At 27.1% G+C, this 24,409-nt stretch overlaps 5 protein-coding genes across 9 annotated transcripts; 3 read left to right on the forward strand and 2 right to left on the reverse strand.

Moving 5' to 3' along the window:
• Positions 1–12: 12 nt before the first annotated feature.
• On the reverse strand, positions 13–687 carry LOC142645774 (uncharacterized). Of its 4 annotated transcripts, none has more exons than XM_075822967.1 (2): positions 553–687; positions 13–408 (listed from the first exon to the last, which is right to left on the reverse strand). In XM_075822967.1, exon 2 carries the CDS (start codon positions 404–406, stop codon positions 62–64), a length of 345 nt encoding a protein of 114 aa, XP_075679082.1. In that variant the 5' UTR covers positions 407–408; positions 553–687; the 3' UTR covers positions 13–61. The 4 variants fall into 4 exon arrangements, with proteins under 4 accessions (XP_075679082.1, XP_075679080.1, XP_075679081.1 ...); XM_075822965.1 differs by having other exon boundaries at positions 500–684; XM_075822966.1 differs by having other exon boundaries at positions 484–684.
• A 9,861-nt stretch (positions 688–10,548) lies between these two features.
• LOC113793942 (uncharacterized) lies at positions 10,549–16,124 on the forward strand. The gene is made up of 9 exons (XM_075822963.1): positions 10,549–10,969; positions 12,300–12,367; positions 12,438–12,605; positions 12,699–12,751; positions 12,950–12,985; positions 13,669–13,751; positions 13,925–14,059; positions 14,161–14,208; positions 14,694–16,124. Exons 1-9 carry the CDS (start codon positions 10,798–10,800, stop codon positions 15,869–15,871), a joined length of 1,941 nt encoding a protein of 646 aa, XP_075679078.1. The 5' UTR covers positions 10,549–10,797; the 3' UTR covers positions 15,872–16,124.
• Positions 16,125–16,338: 214 nt separating this feature from the next.
• On the forward strand, positions 16,339–18,849 carry Hs6st (heparan sulfate 6-O-sulfotransferase). Its single transcript, XM_027338350.2, has 3 exons — positions 16,339–17,179; positions 17,248–17,423; positions 17,485–18,849. Exons 1-3 carry the CDS (start codon positions 16,666–16,668, stop codon positions 18,403–18,405), a joined length of 1,611 nt encoding a protein of 536 aa, XP_027194151.2. The 5' UTR covers positions 16,339–16,665; the 3' UTR covers positions 18,406–18,849.
• A 516-nt stretch (positions 18,850–19,365) lies between these two features.
• LOC113798541 (flavin-containing monooxygenase 5-like) lies at positions 19,366–21,696 on the forward strand. The gene is made up of 4 exons (XM_027349100.2): positions 19,366–20,009; positions 20,079–20,444; positions 20,509–20,824; positions 20,893–21,696. Exons 1-4 carry the CDS (start codon positions 19,746–19,748, stop codon positions 21,582–21,584), a joined length of 1,638 nt encoding a protein of 545 aa, XP_027204901.2. The 5' UTR covers positions 19,366–19,745; the 3' UTR covers positions 21,585–21,696.
• LOC113798552 (uncharacterized) lies at positions 21,602–23,550 on the reverse strand. 2 transcript variants are annotated; one of them, XM_027349112.2, is made up of 4 exons: positions 23,051–23,550; positions 22,591–22,975; positions 21,963–22,171; positions 21,602–21,833 (listed from the first exon to the last, which is right to left on the reverse strand). In XM_027349112.2, the coding sequence occupies exons 1-3, from the start codon at positions 23,190–23,192 to the stop codon at positions 22,003–22,005; spliced, it is 696 nt and encodes a 231-aa protein (XP_027204913.2). In that variant the 5' UTR covers positions 23,193–23,550; the 3' UTR covers positions 21,602–21,833; positions 21,963–22,002. The 2 variants fall into 2 exon arrangements, 1 of the variants encoding a protein (XP_027204913.2); XR_012846832.1 differs by having other exon boundaries at positions 21,611–21,833; positions 21,950–22,171.
• Between the last annotated feature and the right edge of the window lie 859 nt (positions 23,551–24,409).

A 24,409-nucleotide genomic window follows, 5' to 3' on the forward strand; every position in this document is an offset into this window, starting at 1 on the left:
TTTGTACGAAAATTTTTCAAAAATTCAAAAAATTCAAATTTTATTTCTTGCAAATAATCAATCAATCATGATGACATTTTTTCTTATTTACATCAACATTTTCATTATTCGTTGTGGCTGACATTAAATGATGAATTGAATTATTTTTATGTCGATAACATCTACAAACTTTTAATATTGATTCTTGATAATATAAAACATATAAACCGAATAATAAATAACAAATAAAACCCCAAATAAATTGATTAATACTCCAAAATGAAATATCAAAATCAACATCGATTTTCGGTGTTGTTGTTGTTGTTTCAGTTTCAGCTTCAGCTTCACTTTCATTAGTTGTTTGTGCTTCTGCAATCATCCAATTCAACATTGATAATCCAAATATCAATAAATAAAGACGTATCATTTCTTTTGTGGTGGGAAGATTTTCAAAAAGAAAAATAACAAAAAAAAAAAAATAACCGAAAAATCAATAATAATTACTTGTAAATACACACACAGAGAATCAATTGGATTTTTTTTCTTTTTTTTTCAAATAAGTTTTAAGCTTGCCTTTTCTTGGTTTCACACCTTGTTTGTTTTCTTTTACTTTTTTTCTCCTCGGATAAATCAATCAATCAATCAATTTTTTATTTTTTTTTGCACTCAAACAAAATCAGATTATTATTTTTATTTCTGTTTGCTCGTTAAAATTTATATTTATTCAAGAATGAAATACAATACAATTATTTTTTCCTTATGTCCTCTATATGATTGTTGTTGATGAAATTCTAGAATTTCACGAGGAAAGAAAAAATCAAATAGACCAGAACTTAGTAAGTTTGTTTTTTTTTCAATGAAAAAATCAAATCAAATCAAATCCAATTTGGAAACAAAATTTCAATTTCAATTTTTTTCTTTCTTCAAAGAAAAAAAAATTTTGTTTTGGTTCGAAATTTTCATTTGATAATGAACCATAAAAGAATGAAGGAAGAAAAAACTAGAGGAATTTTGTTGTTGGTTGTTGTTCAAGATGGATTCTTTTTTTTCTTCATAAACATCATCATCCTTTTATTTAAAGAATATTCTTTCTGTTTTCTTTTTGGTTCTTCTAAATAAATTACTTTTATCCAGATCGAGAGAGAGAGAGAGAATCGATAATGTGTGTATTTTGAAATTCGATTGGGTTTGTCCAAACAAACAAACAACCAAAAAAGTTCTTGTTTACAAATCAAATTGATTACCACACACATCCATCCATCTTTCATTTGATATTTTATTTTTTTTTAATATTTACCAACCACACACACAAATGTGACCAGGAGAAAGGAAAAATCATTCATTTGTGTTAATGATAAAAATAATAATAAACCAAACGCGATCGGTGTGTGTTCCCTTCGTGTTTTTTATTTTTGCCGATAAACCTAAATTCTTGATTCAATTTTTTTTGTTCTCATCGATTGTGCGCCAAGGAAACAAACAAAAAAACATGTCGCAAAACTAACAGAATTTCTTTTTTCACCCTGTATGTTTCACTGAATGCTAAATACTTTTTTTTACGGAGGATGTTCATATTTACACGCACACACACACAAACACATCTTCTGTTGATGGTGTTTTGGTTGGTTAGCAAACACTTATGAAACACCGAATGAACTCTTTCATTTTTTTTTCAATTTTGTGAAATTTTTTTGTTTTTTGTTTTTTCGGTTAGTTTTTGTTGCCACCAAGATTGATATCATTTCATAATTCAATAATCCATTGCTGTGTTTTGCTTGATTTCATGAATTCAAATCAATCAACTCAACCCTCAATCCATAACAACAAGAGAAAAAAACTAGGTATGTTATTTATTCATCATCATCATTATTATGGACACCCACTACAATGTTATCATTTGTCATTGAAATCTTTGGAACAAAAAAATAAGATGATTTAATCTCGGAATTTATTTTCCAAACTACCTCAACCTATATTTAACATTATTAAAGATATGAGGATTATGATTGTAATATGATTGTTATATGATGTTTTAGAACAAGCTTGTTTTTTTTAAATCTTTAAATCCATAATGTCAAAATGAAATTTGAAAAAAAAGAAACAAATGAAATTTTTTTTTTCTCTCTCTCTTCTCTCTCTCTCTCTCTCTCTTTTTTTGGTTTGATTTTTTTCAATTATAACAAAAAAAAATTGTAATTTACAAATGTGTAACGAAAAGAGAGAGAAGAGATCGAATCATAAAAAGATGGCCATTTTTTCGTTTTTTTTGAAAATTTTTCATTTTCATTTGTTTTCGAAAAAAATGAATGAATTAAAACTTTTTTTTATTACATTTGAATAAATTTTTGGTCATTTCTAAATTGCAATGCATAATTTTAAAAAAAAACAACAGCGACCGTACTTGTGTGAATATTACTGTTAAGTTTTGAAAATTGGAAAATTTAAATTTTCCATTTTGAATTTCATTTTGGTTTTCAAAATGGAAAATTGAGTAACAAAAAAAAATTTTTTGTCACCTTTTTTTTGCCAGTTAAACGCTGATGTTGTTCGAGAATTATTTTCCCACATAGAATGTTTTCCCAAGAATCTAGAATAGCATTCGGTTTTGCAAACACATAGGCTCGCAAACGCACACATTGTCCATTTTCCAAATGTTTTTTTTTAATTTCAATTTTGAAAAAAAATTGTCTGACGTAACGATTGGGAAAAAAAGAGAAAAGTTCTTCTTCGAAAATGAAATGATGTTTGTTGTTTCATCATCGTTATCTTTTTCTTTCTTCTTTCATTCTTTTCTTTTCAATCCATCTATGAACTTTCTCTTTTGTCATTTTTTTTTCAGTTCACAGGTTTCGTTTTTCTCCAAAATTTTTTAAAATTTCATTTCATTTTGATGGACAGATTCTTTTCATTTCATTTGTTTTGGATTGAAAAGAAAATAATAAACCATCAAATAATAATGATAACTTACAATAATAATAATAATTGGTCGATCAAACAACAAATCAGGATAAACTTTTTATTCTTTCTTTCTTTCTTTCTTTTCTTTCTTTTCTTTCTTTCTTAAAATAGAATTTTGAAGAATTGAAGAATTCAAGTGCAAAGAATTTGATTGAAAAATTCTGGGTTTTTCAGTTTCTTTTCTCACAATCTTTCCATTCATTTCGATTTTCTCGACTAACGATCATTATTTTTTTTTTCTTCTACTGTAATCAATATGGTGGTTTTGTGGTCATATTTTTTTTTCGCAGCAGCAGCTGCTTCTGCTGCTCATGTGGAATCCAACATTATTTCCTTAAATCAATCTGATTACAGTCAATCAAACCAAACGCAAAATGACGCAAAATAATAATCCTTTTGGTACAAAAAAAAACAAACAATTAGCTTTTGTAAAGGGATGTGTTAAAAAAATTAAATTCCAAAGAAATTAATCCAAGGGTTAATGAATGGTGTGTGTGTTTCAAATGAAAATTCTTTCTTCATCATTTCCATTCAGAAACATAAATCCTCGAATCATTATTATCATTTTGGAAATTCACATGAAAATTTTCTGTTTTGTTTCTGTTGTTGTTCGTTTGACTTTTAAGAATTTTTGTGCTCTCTTAATAGGGAATCCATTCGTAACCGAAAAAAAGAAGAAGTAATGATTCCAACAAAATAATAATAATGATGTCCATTTGATTATCAACATCACGATCTTACTTGGATGTCACATTCAAATGATAATGATGATCATTACAGGATCATTTATTCAGCGAAAAAAACGAGAAAAACAAAATGATCTCACCTTGCACATTTTTACCTGGCCAAAACTTTGTTTCATTTTTGCTAATAAAAATCGATTTAGCCAAAAGAATTTTTCCCATTTTTTTCTGTGTGTGAAATGACGATTCCCTTGATTCATTCATGATGATCATCATAATCGTCGTTAGGTGACAAAATCGTGTTCTTTTTTCGATTCTGTTTTTCATTCATGATTCAAATTGGTGATTTTTTCGAGGAAAAAAAATTTTCGCATTTCATATTCATCCGTGTTAATGGATTTCGATTGTTGTTTATCGTTTTTGTTGTTGTTGTTGACAATTTAATCCAGTGAATTTCATTCATTTTATCAAGTTTTTGTTGTTGGTGAATAACATGGAGAATATATTCATGAAAAAACAAGAAAACATTCCATTAAATTCTCGATTGGAAAAGAGTTTCTTTTTTTGGATTTGTTGTTGTCATCGTTGTTGTTGTTGTTGTTGTTATGGTTTTTGATTTCAAACAATCAACAACAACAAACATTCGTTTGATTGCCATTTTTGTCATTTTGTTGAAATGAATTTTTATTTGATTTTTTTTTGTCACCCTGGATGAAATCCTTGTTGAAAAAAAATCGATTTAAAAAAATCAATCAAATTGAAAGAAAAAATGCTTTAATTAACATTGTTTGTTTTTTCGTTTGTTCAACAGCCAAACAAGGAGAAAAAAGGGTTAAATGGAATATATTTTTTTCCATAGAAAATTACGTTTGTAGCGGTACACGTTTTACTTTCGCTAATTAATTAGCAAAAAAAAAAACGTAAAAACATTGTTTTATTATTGAGCTTTTACTGATAAAGATGTAGAAGAAATTTTCATTGTAAAAAGTTTTTTTCTGGCTTGCTCTATATTCTCGCTTTCCAAAAAAGATTTTTCTGTTTTTCCTGATGATTATAAAACACCGTACACCATACACATCAAGCTAATAACCGAAAAGTAAAATAATGAATTTCGTTACTTTGAAACAACAGCGACGACGATAAACGATGTTGTGAAATAATGATAATCATCATTAATATGGAAACAAAAAAAATCATCATTGACTTTTCTTTCTCTCAAAACACTGATTTTGTTGTTGTTTGTTGTTTGTTGCTTGACTTGAGCTTTATGTCAAATTAAATACATTTATTATTTATTTGATTGTGTTTCCGTCGTTTCATCACTTTATTTTCAATATTCTCCATGACCAAAATGATAATGATAATGATGATGATAACTGAAAAACAAAAACTAATTTACTTTTTCCAACAAAAACAAAAACAAAAACATTTTTCTTCATGATCAATATTGTTTGTTTATAACTTTACTTTTGGCTGTCTGAACAACAACAACAACAAACTGGATAAAACAAATTTGGATAAAAATTCTGTTTTTGGTTTTTTTTTGCGTGCCAAAGTAATGTTTTTTTCTATTGTGTTTCACATTGTCACCTTCTACCAAGATCAGTTACACACACACACACACATACCGAAAACAAGATAAGAAAATACAATTTTTTTTTCTTTGCAAATAAACAAATGCATTTTATCAATGATCAACTTGTGTAAAACATCAACAACATTATCGAGAAACTTTCCGGGAAAAATCACAAATTAAATGATTATAGTGATAGAGACAAAGAGAGAAAGTTAACTTTCACATCCTACACACACACAGTCAATAATAAGTTTGATGAAATTTATAGTGATGACCAATGATGATGTTGATGATTGTGGTATTTTGTTTCTCTCCTTTTTACAGCTCATGTGTGGCCATTCATTCAATTTAATAAACTTTTTTTTCAAAAATTTTCATTTTAAAAATGGTTTTATGGTGAGCAAAATGAAATATGAAAACAAATGCCTTTGCCCTTTGAGATATTATGCTTTCCCCAAGAATAAAAAAACTAATTCGTTTTTTTTTGTTGTTTTTTACATTTACAGAATCACCAAACAAAAAATGACAAAAATCCAATGGCTCATGGGTATAAAGATGTGTGTTTGAGTGAACGGTGCACGGTGTATATTTTGTAATTTTGAAATGAAATCGAAATTCATAACATGTTTGAATCCAGAAGACGAAAAAAAAACGAACAAAAATCATGATTTTGGATTCAAATAATTTTCATTTTCATTTTTTTTTTTTTTGACATTCATTCTTGGAATCAATCTATCTATCTATTTTTTTTTTTTTTTTTTTTTTTTTGGTTGAGATTTGATTCGAATTTAGATTTTTTTTTATAGGTTCCCGGGAAATTTCTCCAGAAAAACCTATGATGATGATAAATTAAGAATTTCATTAGAAATTTTATCTGTTTTGTGAGTGGGGGGCAAAGTGTTAGATAAAGATAGTGCAGAAGAGGGAAAAATGATCATCAAAAAGAAAAAAAAACCGGAAAAATTGACAACAATTTTTTGAGGGTGAAAACAACAACAACAACGATTCTGTTGTGTTTGTTGTGTTTACCAACAATCAATTTCATCAATTATTCAATTCATTGGTTCTTTACAGAGGAATTGAAATATATTCTATGGGTTTTTTCAATCTTTGACTCTATAAATGAGAAATAAATCATTGATTGATTTCATTTAATTGACAAATATGTTTTTCACATTTTCTTCATTTGTATTTTTGAATTCAAACCCAAATGAATTGGTTTAATATTTACGTAAATCCCGAATATTTACACACACCAAAAAAAAAACCGATGATAATGTTATTGTTTTTCTTCATCGTTAAACTTGAACTTTATCTCCTCCTGCCCGTCGAAATATTAGAAAAGAAAAGAAAAGAAAGAAAGAAGAAAATAGTTAATGGATATCTGCAACAAACAAACAACAGTGACAAAATCAAAATTAATATTTGATATGGTTAATGTTTTTTCTTGTTTGTTTGTTTGTTTGTTTTTGGTTTTTGTTATTGTTTTTCTACTTCTTTTATGTTTGCTTTTTCATTCATCATCCATTGCAACAAGTGTCTCATTCATATTTGATAAATGGATTTTAGTAGTGTTGTTGTTTCCACTTTATCATCAGTTGTATTTCATCTGATTCAAATGACCAGATGTTTTTGATTTGATTTGATTCATTCCATTCAGCGTTTTTTTGAAAAAAATGAAAATTCTGTTCAGGACAAGTATAATCGAAATAAATGGAAAAGCATTTTTCCATCATTTTTTGTTTTTGAAAATGGGGCAAAAAAAAATTCCCGGGAAATCACAATTCTTGTTTATTTGAATATAAACAAAAGAAAGAAAGAAAGAAAATGTTTCGATCGCAATTTAAGGATCATCCATATTAATCAGATTGATGTTTGCGTGTGTTTTGAAGATCAATTTAAATTATCTTTTTCAAAATAAAAAAAAAATTTACATTGAAAATCTAATCAAGTAATCTTAATCAGTGAACAACATGAGATGTATACATTGCATTTTATTGACATCAAGAGAGAGAGAGAGAGAGAGAGAGAGAGAGAGAGAGAGAGAGAGAGAATCTTGAAATATATTTTCCTAAATTTCTGTTTCTTATCACAACAACAACATTGTATTTTTCATGTTTTTGTTGTTGTTGTTGTTGAAGAGAAAAAGAAAGATTATTTTCAATCAAATTGACATGTAAATCTTGTAAAATTTTCTTTTTTGAATGTTTTTTTTTTTGTTGCTGAAAAGTTGAAAGCAGAGGAAGCTAAAAAAGTTGTTGTTGTTGTTGTTGACATTGTATAATTTGTTGTTGTTGTTGTTGTTGTTGTTTGTTCCGGAGATAATATACCGTGTGTCGATGTTTGTTTATTGTGGATAATTTTTTTTTTTTGGGAAATTTTCTTGAAAGATTCTCAACATTGTTGTTTGTTTGTTTTTGCTGCTTACAACGATTAACGATGATGGGTAAACCAAAGAAAAAGAATCTGTGAATTTTTTTTTCTCTCTCTCTTCCAAACTGGTAATGACAGTTAGCAAAAAAATGCAAAAATTATGAGTTAATTTTGCATAAAATTTTCGAATTTAACATTTTTCTTCTTCTCTATTAAAAATAAAATGTCAAAGAAACAAGAAGAACGAACAAGAACATTCATTAATTAACATTAATTAATTGTTGATGATAATTAATCCATTTCTCTCTCTCTTTTTATTCATCTAATTTACATAGGAAATTCTTTCATCAATAAAATAATAATAATAATGATGATTAGATCAAACGAACAAACAAAAAAAAACGAATGTATTTTTTTTTGGGTGTAAAGCTTATTTGCAACCAGGAAAAAAAAAGAAAAAGAAAATTCTCCCTTTGGATAAACTAAAATATTTAAAATGTTTTTTCTATTCTATATTCAATTCTGATCATTTATAAATTATTATTATTAGTATATTTTGGTTATCGTTACAACACCAACAACAACAACAACATCTTTTCTTATTAAGACCTTATTATAAGAACAGAACCACCTTATTTTTTTTCTAAGCAAAATATCATAATCACGAAATCATTATCATTCGAAGGAAAAAAGCTGAAGAAGAAGAAGAAGAAATGGAATATTCCCTTTGAAAATTTGTCTATTTTTACAATAATAATAGACATATATAATTTACGAATCGAAATATGAAATGTAAATTTTATTATTATCATTTTTTTCAACTGAATAACCGAATAATATCCGAACAGAATAACCGAACGACAAAACAAAAATACAAAATACAAAATTTCAAACCTTATCATTTTCTTCTTTTCTTTTCTTTCTCTTGCGAGAAATATAATCATCACATTCAACCAAAAAAAAAAAGAAACAAGAAAAATCTTCCCTTTTTTTCATTTGGTCGTTTTCTACGTATTATTTTTACGTACAAAACATTTGAATAGAAAATTCGGAAATAACTTCTTTTTTTTGTTACTTTCTTTAAGGTTTTTGTCAATTTGTTACTTTGCTGTTGTTGATGATCCTATTTGCTTCATTCAAATAAAATCCGATTGTCGAAATGTCGTAGGACGAAGAATGCATATTTTTCATTCTTTTTTTTTTTTTGATTCAAACAAAAAAGTTAAATATTTACAAACGGTGTTGTCTTTCTTTTCTTTAAAAAAAAGTTTTTTTTTCTTCTTCATCAAAATTGAATAATAATTATCATTTGTTTGATGGAAAAGAATTTCACAAGAAAGAATCAAACAATGAAAAAAATCAAACGAATCCGGGATTCGAAATTGATCATTGACCAGAAATGAAAATTGAAATGTCATCATGTCATTTTGAATTGTTTTTTCTTTCTTTCAATCTTTGCTTCAATCACAGTGTATGTTACAGGATTTTATGGTTGATTAACATCATCATGTCAACAAGAATAATAACAATAAAAATCTTGTGGTTTTTTATTATTTGGTCGGAAAATGAGAAAAAAAGGGTTTTCGAATGATTATTTCGATTAACTAACCCAAAAAACAATGTTTGATAATCATTTCTTTTCTGGCCAATTAACTTTGTATCATTTTTTTCTGGTTTTCTTTGTTGGTTTCTTTGTTTTCTTGTGATATAAGAATAACCAATTGAAAACAAGAGAAACCCGAAAAACAAGCAAACAAAAAAAAAAATATCAGCATGTAATTTTCTTTTATGATATTCTTTCAATTCATTTTACTGAATTGTTTCTTTGTTTTTTGGGATTTTTATTTGCAACATTTTGTTTATCATTGTCATTGTCATTGTCATCATCATCATTTGTTTTCCTTGGCAATTTGCAAAACAAAACTGGATTTTTTTTGTTTTGTTGAAAATTCAAAACAATAGTAACATTTTTTTTTTTTTTTTTTTTGAAAACAATATTAGTTAAATAGATTATATATAGTTAACAAAAAAAAAATAGTAGTAGTAGTAGTTAAACAAAAAATAGTAGCGAAGAAATGGTAGTAGTAATAGTAACCAAAATTCATTAAAAAAAAAAAAAAATTATTCGAATGAAAGGATTTTTCAAAAACTAAAACCAAAAAATTCGTCTTGTTTGTTTCAATCATCAATCCCATTCATAATGATGATCCAAATGAATTTATTTTTGCTGTTTTTTCTCTGTTTTTTTGTTTTCAAACATTCAGAATCGATAATGGTCAAAAACAACCAAATTAAAGGCAACAGCATTTGAATTTCATTGTAATGTTTTTTTTAATGATTATCATTGATCATCAATAATAATAATGATTACCGAGAAAAATTTAAAAATTTTTATCAATATCGTTTTATTACGTCATCATCGCCATCATTTTTATTATAATCATCAAAATTACAACAATTTAAAAAATTATAAGCCTTGGAATTATTTTGTTTGTGATAACTATAACGATAATAATAACGTTAATAATAAGGATATTAATAATGAAACTATTAATCATTTGTAACGATACGACTTGTAATCGATATGATGATGATGATGATGATGATGATCGATCGATACGAATAAATCAAATTAATAACGACGACGACGACGATGAAAAACAACAACAACAAAATTTTCTGAATAATTTTGTCATTGTTTCATCAACATCAGCATTATTTTGTAAAAAGTTTTCCAAAAACAATGTAAACATTGTTCATCGAACATCTTCTTCTTCCTACACATCCGCATCATTTCGCTCATTCCAGACATCATTTTTTATCTGGATGTTTATTGTCGTTTGTTTAGGGCCATTGTTATCTTGCAAATTTTTTCGGTTTGTTTTTTTATTTCTGGTAGCACAAAATATTTCAAACTTTTAATCCATTTTTTTCTAACAAAATTTCAAATATCCTACACTGACAGATTGATTGGAAGCAAATTATCTTAGTCAAGAAATTATTCTGAAAAATATCATCAAAGAACAGCAGCAGCAGCAACAACAACAACAACAGCGCGAACATCATCATCATCGACATCAAACGCATCAATTTAATCCAAATAATCTATTGATTGATGGATCAATAACGGAAACCGAAACCGAAACAACAACAACAACAATAATTGGATCGACAACAACCGAAACAACAACAACAAATTCAATATTGAATATTATTCAACCAAAAAAAATGATTGAATCGATAAAACAACAACAACAACAACAACAACAACAACAACAACAAAATAACAACAAAAATGATGATAAAACGGACAAAAGTCCAGTAAAAATGAATTTAAATTTCAATGTTGATTCATTTGTACCTTTAGGTTATGATAAACTAATGCCACCTAAACAAAATGGTAAGCAAAAAAAACTCTGAAAAAAAATTGCTTGTTCAATGGACGGCAACCAAGCAAACAACCAAACAAAAAGAAAATAAATAAAGAATATTCTCTATAATCATTCAAATGATTAAACCAATGAAAAAAATGGGCAAACTGAACAAAAAAATTCTGCTGATGTAATGATCCGTACTGTAGTTTTATTTTTTTCAAATAATTTTTTTTTCTGGATGAATTTGAAACTAAAGAACTGAAACTGAACTGAAAAAATGAACTGAAAATTCTAGCTAACCAAAATAAACATGTTCATATAGTTTTTGACGCTTGTTTTTGGACGATATTTCGGGTATTGAAGAAAAAACCATCTGGGGAAACAATATTCTTGTTTTTTCATATGCGATTAAATTACAACGTTGTTCATGTTTTTTTTGCTTGTTGTTGTTGTTGCATGAAATGATAGTTCTTCGAAAACGATGATGATGATGGTGATCAATCGGCCGAAGAGAGAGAGAGAGAGAGAGAGAGAGAGAGAGAGGCCAAACAAAATTGACGAAGTTAATTACAATGAAGGGCCACAGAATTTTTTTTCTCATGATTCCGGTATTTCGATTCTTGATCTTCATTATCGTTATTATTATTGAAATTGATGTTTTCTCGATAAAATATATCGAGAATTGAAACCAGAAAACCAGAAGGAAAATATTTCCTAATTGAAAATGATATTTGAATTTTTTTTTTATTTATAGTCAGCATCATTTTGCATTGAAAAAAAAATTATTTAAATTCAAGTTTTGTTTTGTGGAATGAAAAATTTCCTCCTCGACCAAAAAAAAAAAATAAAGATCTTAAAAATCAAAAGATTGATATTCTGGTTGCTGCCAATGAGATAACCAAAAAATAAGAATCCTGATCGATAAGCCTTTTAGCTCTCTCTCTCTCTCTCTCTCTCTCTCTCTCTCTCTCTTTGGTTTTTGTTTTCTTCTTTATTTTCCATTAAAAATCATCATCATCATACTTTTATGATGATGATATATTAAGTGTGTTTTCCAGAATAAATCTCAATCAAAAAAAAAAATGTTTATCATATTTCTACTTCTGTATAGTAGTAGTTATTGATAGATAAGTCATGAATGTGTTGTTTGTGTGTTGTGTATGTGTGAAGAAAAATGCCCAAAATCTTTGAGAATAATAATCTCCTTGATATTTTTGTTTTGTTTGTTTGTTTGTAAAGCATCTTATGATGATGGTGGTGGTGGTGGCGGTTTACTTAAAATATCAAAATCCTAATAATATCAATATTTTATTTATTTTTTTTTTTTTTGTTGAATAAAAATGACTTATACCATAGGACAACCAACAAAAGTTCGTTTTCATGTTTGGGTACTTGGCCTGGATTCTATTGATGAAGGTTCAATGGTAAGATTTTTTTTTTTCTGTCTGATTTTCATCTTGATTGATAAATATTGATCAAAATCACTTAAATTAGACTTATGTTGCCGATATATTTATGTCACAATCATGGAAAGACAATCGTTTAATAATACCGGATGATATTGTTTTCAATGTTAATACAAGTAATGATCCACGTGGTCCATATCGTTTATTACCATTAACATTTATTGATAAAATATGGAGACCAGATTCATTTTTTAAGGTAAACTTTTCATCATCAACAGCAAAACCGAAACAAATCAATTTTTTTCTGTCGATTTCTCTGTGTTTTTCTCCCTCCATACATATATTGTAGAATGCAAAAGAAGTGACCTTTCAAGAAATGACCATTCCTAATCATTATATTTGGTAAGTATATTTGGTAGTTTAGTTTTTTTGTTTTTAGTAACAATTAACCAAATATTGAATATATTGTGGTTAATCAATAATTGAATGAAATTTTATGATTGAAACATGTTCAATCAATTTCGATTTTTTTCCCATTCAATTCCACTTACTTTTGATGTTTTTTTTTATAATTCAATCTACCAAAACAAACACAAACAGGCTTTATTCGGATAATACTATTCTGTATATGGTCAAGTAAGTAAATAAATACATAAAAATATTCCCAAAACGATTCAAATCATTTTTTTTGGATAATATTTACCAAGGAAAAAATCATATTTGATTTTTGTTTTCCATATTTTTCATCATCATCATTGACTTGTGCGAGAGAAAAACGAGATTCTATTGAAAAAATGAATGGAGAGAGAGAGAGAGAGAGAGAGATTGAAAAAAATTTGACATTATCATTCATTGATTGAATTCTATTTTGCATCTTTTTTTTTGTTCCCTTGGTTGCATATTTCATTCATCAATATTTTAATTCCCTTATTTTTTCGTTCATTCAATATTTTTCCCTATAGAATCGATATGCGTTTTATATTTTCTCTCTCTCTCTCTCTCTCTCTCTCTCTCTCTCTCTCTCTCTCTCTCTCTCTCTCTCTCTCTCTCTCTCTCTCTCTCTCTCTCTCTCTTTATCTCTTCATCTCATTCTCTCTTCATATTTTCAAATATTATCTCTAACATTAATATTCTCACCTTGAAAAGGGTAGAATATTCTTCTTTTTTGAAACTGGTTTTCTCTCCCTCTCTCTCTCTTCCTATTCAATTTTCTCTCTTCATTCATTTCTCCCGTGATTCCATTCTATTCCGAACAAAAAAAAATATCATATTTTCTTTCCTTTCTTTCATTCCTTCTATTTTTACCTTACAATAAATAGATTGACATTATTATTATCATGTGCAATGAAATTTCAAACATATCCACATGATACACAAAATTGTACAATGAAAATTGAATCCTGTAAGTATTTTAGCATGTCTAATCTTTTATTGAATAACGATTGAATATTTTTTCTTCTTCTCTTTTCCTTACTGTTTTCTCATTTTAAAATATTCAATCATTACATAATCGCATCACATCATTATCGCATCATAATCATCACCATTCATTCATTCATTCATTCATTCACTAAGTATCATATACAACAAAAGATTTAGTTTTTGATTGGGAAGAATCAGATCCATTAGTTGTTGAAGAACATATTGAATTACCACAACATGATTTAATTAATAAAGATATTGATTATTGTACAACTGATTATTCATCTGGTTTGTTCATTTTATTATTTTGATCAAATTGTTTCAATTGGAAAACTTTTTTAAAATTTTTTTCCCGGAAAACTTTCTTTTCATTTTTCATTTTCCTGCAGGAACTTTTGCCTGTGTTCAGGTTGTATTCACCATAAAACGTCGAATTGGTAAATTTTTTTTTCATTAACTTTTTTTTCTTGAAATAAATTTACAATTTTCAAAATGATAATTAAAAAGAAAAACAGGGAAAAGAAAATTCTTGTTTTCACTTTATTTGTTTCTGAATGAAATTACAAGTTTTTTCTTTCCCAAATAATTTTCCAAAGAAAAACAGCTTAAATATTTGCTCTTCATTTTTCTCATGCGAAACATTAAATTTGATTAAGAAAGAAAATGAAGAAAATTTTCTTTTTCGCTCTTCATTAAGTTTAATGATGATTAAAAACGTTGAAAAAAACGAGAAGTGAAATGATGCTGATAATAATTTTATAATGATGTTTATGAGTAAAAAGAAAAAGAAATTTTGTCGGAACTTAGTTTCAACGATTGGACGACGAAAAAAAAAGTTCCTGAAAATTTTATTTCCTTTGAAATGATTTATTAAAAAAAGAAATTTTGTTTTCTCGCCTATTTCTACCTTATCATTCATTAGGTTATTATATATTTCATACATATATACCAACATGTTTGATTGTAATAATGTCATGGATATCATTTTGGATAAAACCGGAAGCAGTACCAGCTCGTGTAACATTATGTGTAACATCATTATTAACATTATCAACACAACATGCACAATCACAAAAATCATTACCACCAGTATCATATATAAAAGCAATTGATATATTTATGTCATCATGTACTGTATTTGTATTTGCATCATTAATGGAATATGCATTGGTCAATATTTTAATGGCTGATGAATTATTAAATGGTTGGATTGGTATTGCACCAACTGCTTATCAACAACAACAACAACCCCAACAACCCCAACCACAACCATCAACTACCACCAAAACTAATCATATGATTGATTCAAAACAAACTAAAATACAACCAAAAATGCATGATGCTAGTACAATGATGTTTCATAATAATAATAATGATCATAATCATCAAAATAAAGTGCCCAATCATATTTCAACTGCTACTACTACTACATTTAATCAACATTATCATCATCATCATCATCCAGTTCGTTGTCGTAGTTTAACTAGATTAGATAATCTAGAATTTAATCAAACTATTTCTGATTCAAATTATAATCATAATCAGGTAAATAATAAATCTTCCATTAGACAACCATCTTCATCAACGATTCTTCGTCATCGTTGTTGTACAATATTTAATAATGAAAATAAAATCAATGAATCGATGAAATGTACGATGAATGAAGATGATGATGATGAAGAAGAAGAAGATGTATTTCTTGATTCAGATAATCCGATGAAAAATTGTCGTCAAAGACGGCAACAACAACAACAAACAAATGATCGAAAACAATCATTTATATATGCATTTCCAACACCATCCATTTATGATGATCAAAATTTTTGTTATCGTAGTTGGCGTTTGCCACCATTTCAACAAACAACAACAACAGGTGTAAATAGGAATTATGAAGATGGTGATGGTTATGATAATTTCAATAACAACAATAACAACAACAACAACAATAATTATAATAATAAACAATATCTTTTACAAACTAAACATAAACGTGCATATACTGTTGATTATATATCACGTTATATATTTCCAATATCATTTATTGTTTTAAATATTATTTATTGGACATATTATCTTGAAGTTTTAGTAACACTTAGTTGAATTTTTCATTTGTTTTTCTTGTTATTTTGTTTTTTTTTTTTTTTTTTTTTTGAAAATTGTTGGAATTCAAAATTCTTTGAAAACAGCCTTGATACATCAACACACACACACACACACAAAGATTGTGCATTAGATACACAGACACCAAAAATACCTTGTTGAACATTTGATCTTGATATTGTTTTGAAACAAAAAAAAATGTAACCGAATTAATTAATTTTTTCTGGATTAAATGTTACGCCGGTAATTTAAAGTCTTTGGTCTTTTCGTTGTTTTCATTTATTGTTTTTTCAAAAATAAAAATCACTCTATTTACTATATGGCCATCTATCGGATTCGAATTGAGTTTGTTTTTTTAAATACTGTTTTAACACAAATATCTTTTACTATTTTGATCCAATTTGGTGGTCAAAAAAAAAAAAATGACTCAAATTGGAACAGTGATCGATCCAAAACATTTTGGATTGATTTGTTTCGTTTCTTTTTGTGATTGATTTTGGTTTTGGTTTCAAGCTTTTTTTGGTTTCTTTTTTTTTCTTCTAAGATTATTTTTGATTTCTTAAAATTTTCTAACACAACAACAAAATGCGATCGAATCATGAAATGATTATCAAATTGAATATTGAACTTATTTTTTTTTTTTGCATTGAAATTATTCGATAAAAACGTTTGCAGCAATGTCATCGAATGATAATAACCATGTTATTAAGAAGCATATCAATAATCAAAGATTATTATCATCAAATTTCACCATAATTATTAATGTTTGAATACACCTACAACAATAAATCCCAATGACAAAAAAAATGTCTAATAATTTAGGCATTTATTTTGGTCGTAATCGTCATTATGAAAAAAGGCCATCATCATCATCATTATTATTGGCTAGAAAATCATTTCGAAAATATAATTTTAAACGATTTCTAATGATTTCAACATTATTGGCCATAATTTCTATAATAACTATCAGTTTTTATTTTCCTGATAGTATTTGTTATATGAAAAAATCTATATCCGATTCATCTGATAATAATGATGTTCGATTAATTTCGAATAATTATTTTATACCACCATCATATAATCAACGATATTCAAATGATCAAAAATTGATCGAACATTTAAATATTGATCGAATTTTATTACATAAATTTGGTTATGATTATGAAGATTTTGTTCGTTTTAAAGCTGCCAAAATTCTTATGACTAGTTTTGATGAAATTTTTCAACATCCAAATTCAAGCCAAATAATGTTTCAGATTGATTCGTCGAAGAATGATGTTTTGGTATTTTTACATATGCAAAAAACCGGTATGTTATTTTCCAAAATGATTTATGATAATGTTTTTTTTTCATTGAAATAAATCATTGATAATCAGGTGGATCAGCATTCGATCGTCATCTAGTACGAGATTTGATCCTACTACAACCATGTAAATGTGATTCAAAACGAAAGAAAAAATGTCGTTGTTTTCGACCGGGAACATCGAATAAATATTGGCTATTTTCTCGTTATTCTATTGGTTGGAAATGTGGTCTACATGCTGATTATACAGTAAATTTAATTGAAACCAAAATTTGAATCACTTTTCTTATTTCTATTTTTCATTGTTTAGGAACTAACAAATTGTGTTGATAGAATCTTGAATCAATTAGAATATCAAACAGATCGAATTAGTACGAAACGAAATTTCTATTTCATGACATTATTACGCGATCCAATTTCGAGATTTTTATCCGAATTTAAACATGTTCAACGTGGTGCAACATGGAAAACATCTCGACATTGGTGTGATGGACGATTACCTACCAGTAAAGAAATTCCACGTTGTTTTCATGGTACCAATTGGCGTAATGTTTCATTGGAAGAATTTATGAATTGTCCACATAATCTTGCATTCAATCGTCAAACAAGAATGTTGGCCGATCTTAATCTAGTCGGTTGTTATAATCGTTCATTTATGACACGTGAAGAAAGAGATTCAATTATGTTATTCAGTGCTAAACAAAATCTTCGACAAATGGCTATGTTTGGTCTTTGTGAAGAACAATTAGCAACACAATATATGTTTGAGAAAATATTTCGTTTAAAATTTCGTCGATCATTCATACAATTTAATCAAACACATAGCCATGAAGTATTGACTTTATTAAGTCAATCAACAATAGAAAAAATTCGTGATTTAAATCATCTTGATATGAAACTTTATACATATGCTAAACAATTATTTCGTCAACGTTTTGCTGCAATTAAAAATGATGATAAAAATTTTGAAAATTATTATCAAAATTTAATTAAAAATTCACAATTACAATTAAAACGATCATCGAAAATGGCCAAAATGAACAACAAATTTTCAACAATCAATAGCAGCAGCAATCTACCAATTACTAAAACTAGTCAATTAAAATCAGTAAATATAATACCGAATGAATTGGATAATCAGATTGATGATTCACCAAATGATATTGATTATGATGATACATTACCTATGAATGATGATTCAAATGATCCAATCGATGATTATTATGTTTAATTCAAACTAAAAAAAAAATATCATTTTCAATTTAAGCATCTCCAAACTAATAAGCTCATTAGAAAAAAACATTTCCAAAATTCTTATTCTACTTTCTTAACTATTCTCATTCATTTTCTACACGTTTGTTGTTTGAAACTAAGTCTTCCAATTTATATTTCAAAACACAAAACAAAACAAAACTAACATCATGCCTTACACAAACGTAAACGAATGGTTGTGGCGCAAAACAAAACCAAAAAAAAAAATCGATTGAAACCTGTTTTTTCCCATATATAATATATTGATGGAACAACAGAAGAAATGATCATCATGTGATTGAGCTTGCCAAAAACAAAAACAGAAACAAAAAATTCATTGATAATGATCTTTAGCATTATAATTTATTGACTGAAATTTCAAAAAAAATCATCATTAAATTACAAAGTATTTATTATTATTGCATGTAGGAGGCTTATCAAAAAAAAAAAGATCTCATTCAATTTATAAATTAAAAAAATTGTAGATTTTTTCTTTCTCTTTTAATCTAATTTAATTAAAATATAAATAACCAATAAAATTTATTTACAAACATTTTTTTCAATTTATCAAAACTACAATTGAGTTTTGACATTGTTTCGGTTGTCATATATGAAACGTCGAAATTTTTTTGCGTATTTGGGTCTATCATATCTTCATCATCGATTTTCTTTCTGATATCAAATTTCCAATATCCAATATCGATATTTATCGATATTTATCGATTTGATGAACCCTGTACAAATTGTTCATTGGTCGAATTTTTTATTTTCTGTTTGCTTGTTTGATTGTTTATCTGTCAAATTGATATTGTTTTCAAATGAAAAAAAATTAATGAAATTATGTACCCAATTAGCGTACATCCTATACTCGTTTGTTTGTCGTAAATAATATTTACAACATTAACATTTACTTTGTGTTTTTGTTCTGGCATAAATATGTGGATAACACAAGCCAACACACATATACATGCGGTGTTAACACACACATTTTGCCTTTTATTATTCAATGAATGATGAGTTTTGGTTTTTTGATTTTTTTTTTGCTCAATGGAAATGCATTCATATAATTTTTTCCTTGGAAAAACATGGACACGACATTTGATTATCGATGATTTAGCTAATCGATGGATGGCAATGATAGATTGTATTCGATTTCAATGACAATCTTTTGATTTTTGCTTCGATAAATGATATGCACCCAAATTTTTTTCAGTCATATTTAAGTTGGGAGAATAATTGACATGTGATTTAAATTTCACCAACTGTTCTTCCATTCATTCGTTTGATTCAAATTTTCAAAATTCAAACAAAACAGAAAAAATGACCAAACGAATTGCAATTATTGGTGCTGGTGTTTGTGGCATAACATCGGCCAAAGCATGTGTTGAACAAAATTTTGAACCAATTGTATTTGAAAAAACTGATTATACATGTGGCCTTTGGCGTTATCAAGAAAATCTTGATGAAGATGGTATTGCATCGGTTATGAAATCAACTGTTATTAATACAAGTAAAGAAATTTCAGCATTTTCTGATTATCCACCACCAACTAAATTATCTAATTATATGCATAATAGTAAATTGGTTAGTAAAATTTGTAATTAATTTGTAATATTTGTAAAATTTCTTTAATTAATTCAATTCAATAATTAGTGTGCTTATTTTGATTCATATGGTGAAGTATTTGGATTTAAAAAATATGTACGTTTTCGTCATGAAATACTTTCATTAGAAATGGCCGATAATTTTGATCGTACTGGTCGTTGGAAAGTAACATATAAAAATTTAGATAAAAATGAACAAAAAACAGAAATATTTGATGGTGTTATGGTTTGTATTGGTCATCATAGTAAACCATATTATGCAAAATTTCCTGGACAAGAAAAATTTAAAGGTACTATTACACATACACATTCATTAAAACATTCAAAAGGATTTGAAGATAAAATTGTTGTTGTTGTTGGTATTGGTAATTCATCATTGGATGCATCAGTTGAATTGGCAACAGTAACCAAACAGGTTTGTAAATTGATTATTTGAGAAACAAAATTCTTTTAAAACATTTTTTTAAAATCAAAATTAGCTTTATCTATCGACCAGAAGAGGAGCTTGGATTACTCGACGTGTCGGTAAAAATGGTATTCCCGGTGATGCTGAATTTTTACGACGTTGGGTAACATATGTTACATCGGCTTTACCATTTAGTTGGAAATGTAGTCATTATGAAAAACATTTGAATGAAAATTTTGATCATGATTTATATCAAATTAAACCTAAACATCGTGCATTATCACAACATATTACAATCAATGATGCATTACCTAATCGTATATTATCAGGTGTTGTTGTTATTAAATCTGATATTGAACGTTTTACAGAAGATGGTATCATATTTCAAGGTAAATTTCTATTTTTATCTAGATTTACAATTACAATTTTCAATTTTTATTAAATGTAATTTATAAAGGTGAAAAAGAAGTTACAAAATGTGATGCAGTTATATTGGGTACTGGTTATCGTTTTGATTATCCATTTCTTTCACAAGAAATATTACCTGTAATTGATAATGCCGTAAGACTTTATAAATTTCAATTCATACCGACAATTAAACCAGCACATACATTGGCATTTATTGGTCTAATACAACCGATTGGACCAATATTTCCGATTGCTGAATTACAAGCACGTTGGTTTGCACAGCTAATGCTGGGTAGAAAACAACTACCATCAAAAACAATTATGAATACTGATATTGATCGTAGATTAAATGAAATGCGTCAACGATATTATGGTAGTAGTCGTCATACAATTCAAGTAGAATTTACACCATTTATGGATGAATTAGCAAATGAAGTTGGTTGTATGCCAACCGTTTGGAAATATTTATTTACTGATCCAAAATTATTTAAAACATTATTAATGGAACCATCTGTTGCATATCAATATCGTTTAATTGGACCAAATAAATGGAAAGATGCAAGAGATGCACAAATTAATGCTATCGATAGAATACAAGCTGCATTGGAAACAAATAAAATTTATACGGAAAAAAATCAAACCAAATCACTTCGTTCATCATTAACATCAACAATATTTATGACAATAATTATTGGTTTATTAATGTTTGTTATGTTTATTCGTCGTTCGTTAAATGTTTGATTTAACCTGAAATTAAAAATTAACCCGTTTAACCCGCTGTTTTTTATTTAAAAAAATTTTAATTTTGTAATGTTTAAATATTTTAAATAAATTTTGTTTTTGATAATCTTGATCTGCGGCTCAATGTTTAATAACAAACCCATTACATTAATAACAATTTTTTGATTTCTTTCGACAGTTTTCGGTAAATAACCATCGGATATATATTCCCCGGAAATTGATAAATTACTTGTGGTTGTTGTTGTTGATCTATTTTGTAACAGAATCAATAACAATAATGATAAAAAAAAGTAATTGAATAAAACTTTACAAACAAACACACATATTAAAAAACAATATAAAATGAATATATGAATGAAACAAACCAAATATCATCACCGTTTTGATTGATTTTGTTGATCATTTCGATAATATTGCTTTATATTTGATGAAAATCAATTGTCGATAATGAGGATGGTAATGAGGATGGCAATGGTGAAGATGGTGATAATGATAATGATGATCCAAATGTATTTTCATCACTATAATGAATATATAGATAGCCATCATTATCTTGATATTGACGATATAATTCTCCAATCAAACATCTATTATATGTAAATCAGAAAGAGAAAAAAAGAAACAGAAAGAGAAAAAACCAATATAATTAATGAATGAATTAAAACAACAGTAAAGAATATCGACCAAAAAGTAAATATATTACTAAAAGATATTGCATATTGTTTTTATAAAATGAAAAATATTCAAATGTAAACTTTTTCTGTTTTGTTGTTTGGTGGATTGATAAAAGTTTTTTTCTTTTCATATTATTAAAAAAAAAGATGACGAAATGAGCCTTGAAACTATTTACAAATAATTAATTCACACACAAACACAAACACAAAAAATCATTTATAATGAGAATCTATCCAGTCAAAAAGAATACTTATAATTAGCTATTATGAATGGGAATTTTTTTGTTTTGTTTCATTCCAGAATATTCAAACTTTTTTTTTTGGATACTTACGATGCATGTGGTAATGTACGTTTTACAATCAAATATATTGCACGATTCGATGATGATGATGATGTTGTTATTAAATCAATTTTATTTCGTAATATCCATTGAAATTGTCCAACACTGCAATCATATGGAACGAGAAATTTAAAACGTTTTTTTCTATTCGTTGTTGTTGTTGTTGTTGTTCTATCATTGTTGATCAACGATGATGAAGAATTGACGAATTTTTTTCCATTAAAATTGAATATTTTTCGTATTGAATTCTGTTGTTGTTGTTGTTGTTTATTCATCAACAACATAATATTTGTATCCAATTTTTCAACAATAACCGGTACACGACCAGGAAAATGACGGAAAATATTTTTACATAATTGTTGTCGACGTTGTTTATCTGTTTTGAAAATGGAAAAAAATGAAAATCAAGAATCAGAATCAGAATCAGTGATAAATTCTTCTTCGCTCTTACAATGATCATTCAATGACGACGATTTCAATGGTGGTGATATTTGAAAACATTCCTTTGAATCATTATTATTATTATCATCCGGAATTCTTTGCTTAGTGGTTATAATTGAATTATTTTCTTGAATTGAATGACGCCAGCTCATTTTTTTCTGGTGGTGGAATGGTGGTGGTGGAGGGTTAAATTCAATAATCAATATTCACCAGAAAAAAACGCTTTTTTTTGTTGAAAAAAATTAAATTAAATTTCATTGAATTTCAAATTCCATTGAAATCATTTGATTAATGCTTTTTTTGATTCAGAGAAAATATCACAGGTAAAATTAATTTTGTCGAATCAAATCTGGATTGATTGAAAATGTTTTCCTGATTGATTGATTGATTCGTTTGTTTTCCTCGATCAATGCTGTTCAAAATAGCGATAAAGTTGAAAAAAACCAGCAAACAAGCAATTTAATCAAACCAGAAATATTTCAAAAAAAAAAAAACCAGAAGCACAACGATACTTGAGATTTTTGTATTTTTTAGCAGAAAAAACCAAAAATAGTTTTCATTCATTTATGTTGTTGTTGTTTTTTCCTGCCTACTTAAGTTAAGAGATTATGTTGTTGATGATGAATTTCTCTATAATTTATCCAAACAACAACAACAAATTGACAGATGTCTGTGTGTATGATGTATTTGATGATTTTGATAATGATGATCATTATCTCTCTCTCTCTCTCTCTAGATATGAAAGTTTGTTTGTTTTGACTAAATGTTGTTCTTGTTAGTTTTTTTTTCAATTTTATTTTCGAAAAACACACAAACAATGACGTCATTAATTAATCAGTACAGGAGAAAAAATTTATTAGAAATTCCATGTTTTTTTCCTAGGCCTAATACCAGAAAAAAAGTAAATATCAATTTTATCATCAGCAACAAAAAAAAAATCTCTTGACGTTTTTTTCCCCAAAATCATTCATCATCCATACATTTTCGATTTTTGTTTTTGATTTCAAATATTGACACCAGGATCTTCAAGATTAGATGGTTTATTTTGTTTCTTGTTTCATTTGCAATTATTGAAGAAGAAACAAAAAAAAAAAGATCAATTTCTTTTTTTTTGCTTAAAATCGATATTAAACATAAACATTTTTTCAATCATCATCATCAAATGATCATCCTAAGCTTTTTTTTTGAAATTTAATGCTTGTCAATTATGAAGAGAGAGAGAGAGAGAGAGAGAGAGAGAGAGAGAGAGAGAGAATAAAATGATTCAATGATTCTTGTTCCGAAACAAACAAACTAAACGAAAAAAGTTTTAATAAACAAATTCTTTCTTCTTTGATGTTATTATATTGGTTTTTTCTAAGGATTCTTC

The sequence above is a fragment of the Dermatophagoides pteronyssinus genome, unplaced genomic scaffold (genome assembly GCF_027571235.1).
Source record: "Dermatophagoides pteronyssinus isolate colony J.1.1.1.1 unplaced genomic scaffold, Derpt_VIB-CSIC_2022.12 sq0022, whole genome shotgun sequence".
NCBI classification, from domain to species: Eukaryota; Metazoa; Arthropoda; class Arachnida; order Sarcoptiformes; family Pyroglyphidae; genus Dermatophagoides; species Dermatophagoides pteronyssinus.

Excerpts from the sequence above, each read along its gene's own strand:
- LOC113793942 (XM_075822963.1), top strand. The coding sequence starts at position 10,798 with ATGATTGAATCGATAAAACAACAACAACAACAACAACAACAACAACAA. Across the intron at positions 10,970-12,299 it reads AATGCCACCTAAACAAAATG|GACAACCAACAAAAGTTCGT; the intron begins GTAAGCAAAAAA and ends CTTATACCATAG. Across the intron at positions 14,209-14,693 it reads CACCATAAAACGTCGAATTG|GTTATTATATATTTCATACA; the intron begins GTAAATTTTTTT and ends ATCATTCATTAG.
- LOC113798541 (XM_027349100.2), top strand. The coding sequence starts at position 19,746 with ATGACCAAACGAATTGCAATTATTGGTGCTGGTGTTTGTGGCATAACA. Across the intron at positions 20,010-20,078 it reads ATATGCATAATAGTAAATTG|TGTGCTTATTTTGATTCATA; the intron begins GTTAGTAAAATT and ends TTCAATAATTAG. Across the intron at positions 20,445-20,508 it reads TGGCAACAGTAACCAAACAG|CTTTATCTATCGACCAGAAG; the intron begins GTTTGTAAATTG and ends AATCAAAATTAG.
- LOC142645774 (XM_075822967.1), bottom strand. The coding sequence starts at position 406 with ATGATACGTCTTTATTTATTGATATTTGGATTATCAATGTTGAATTGG.
- LOC113798552 (XM_027349112.2), bottom strand. The coding sequence starts at position 23,192 with ATGAGCTGGCGTCATTCAATTCAAGAAAATAATTCAATTATAACCACT. Across the intron at positions 22,976-23,050 it reads GTCGTCATTGAATGATCATT|ATAAACAACGTCGACAACAA; the intron begins GTAAGAGCGAAG and ends TTTTCAAAACAG. Across the intron at positions 22,172-22,590 it reads CGTACATTACCACATGCATC|ATGTTTGATTGGAGAATTAT; the intron begins GTAAGTATCCAA and ends TACATATAATAG.
- Hs6st (XM_027338350.2), top strand. The coding sequence starts at position 16,666 with ATGACAAAAAAAATGTCTAATAATTTAGGCATTTATTTTGGTCGTAAT. Across the intron at positions 17,180-17,247 it reads TTTACATATGCAAAAAACCG|GTGGATCAGCATTCGATCGT; the intron begins GTATGTTATTTT and ends ATTGATAATCAG. Across the intron at positions 17,424-17,484 it reads GTCTACATGCTGATTATACA|GAACTAACAAATTGTGTTGA; the intron begins GTAAATTTAATT and ends TTCATTGTTTAG.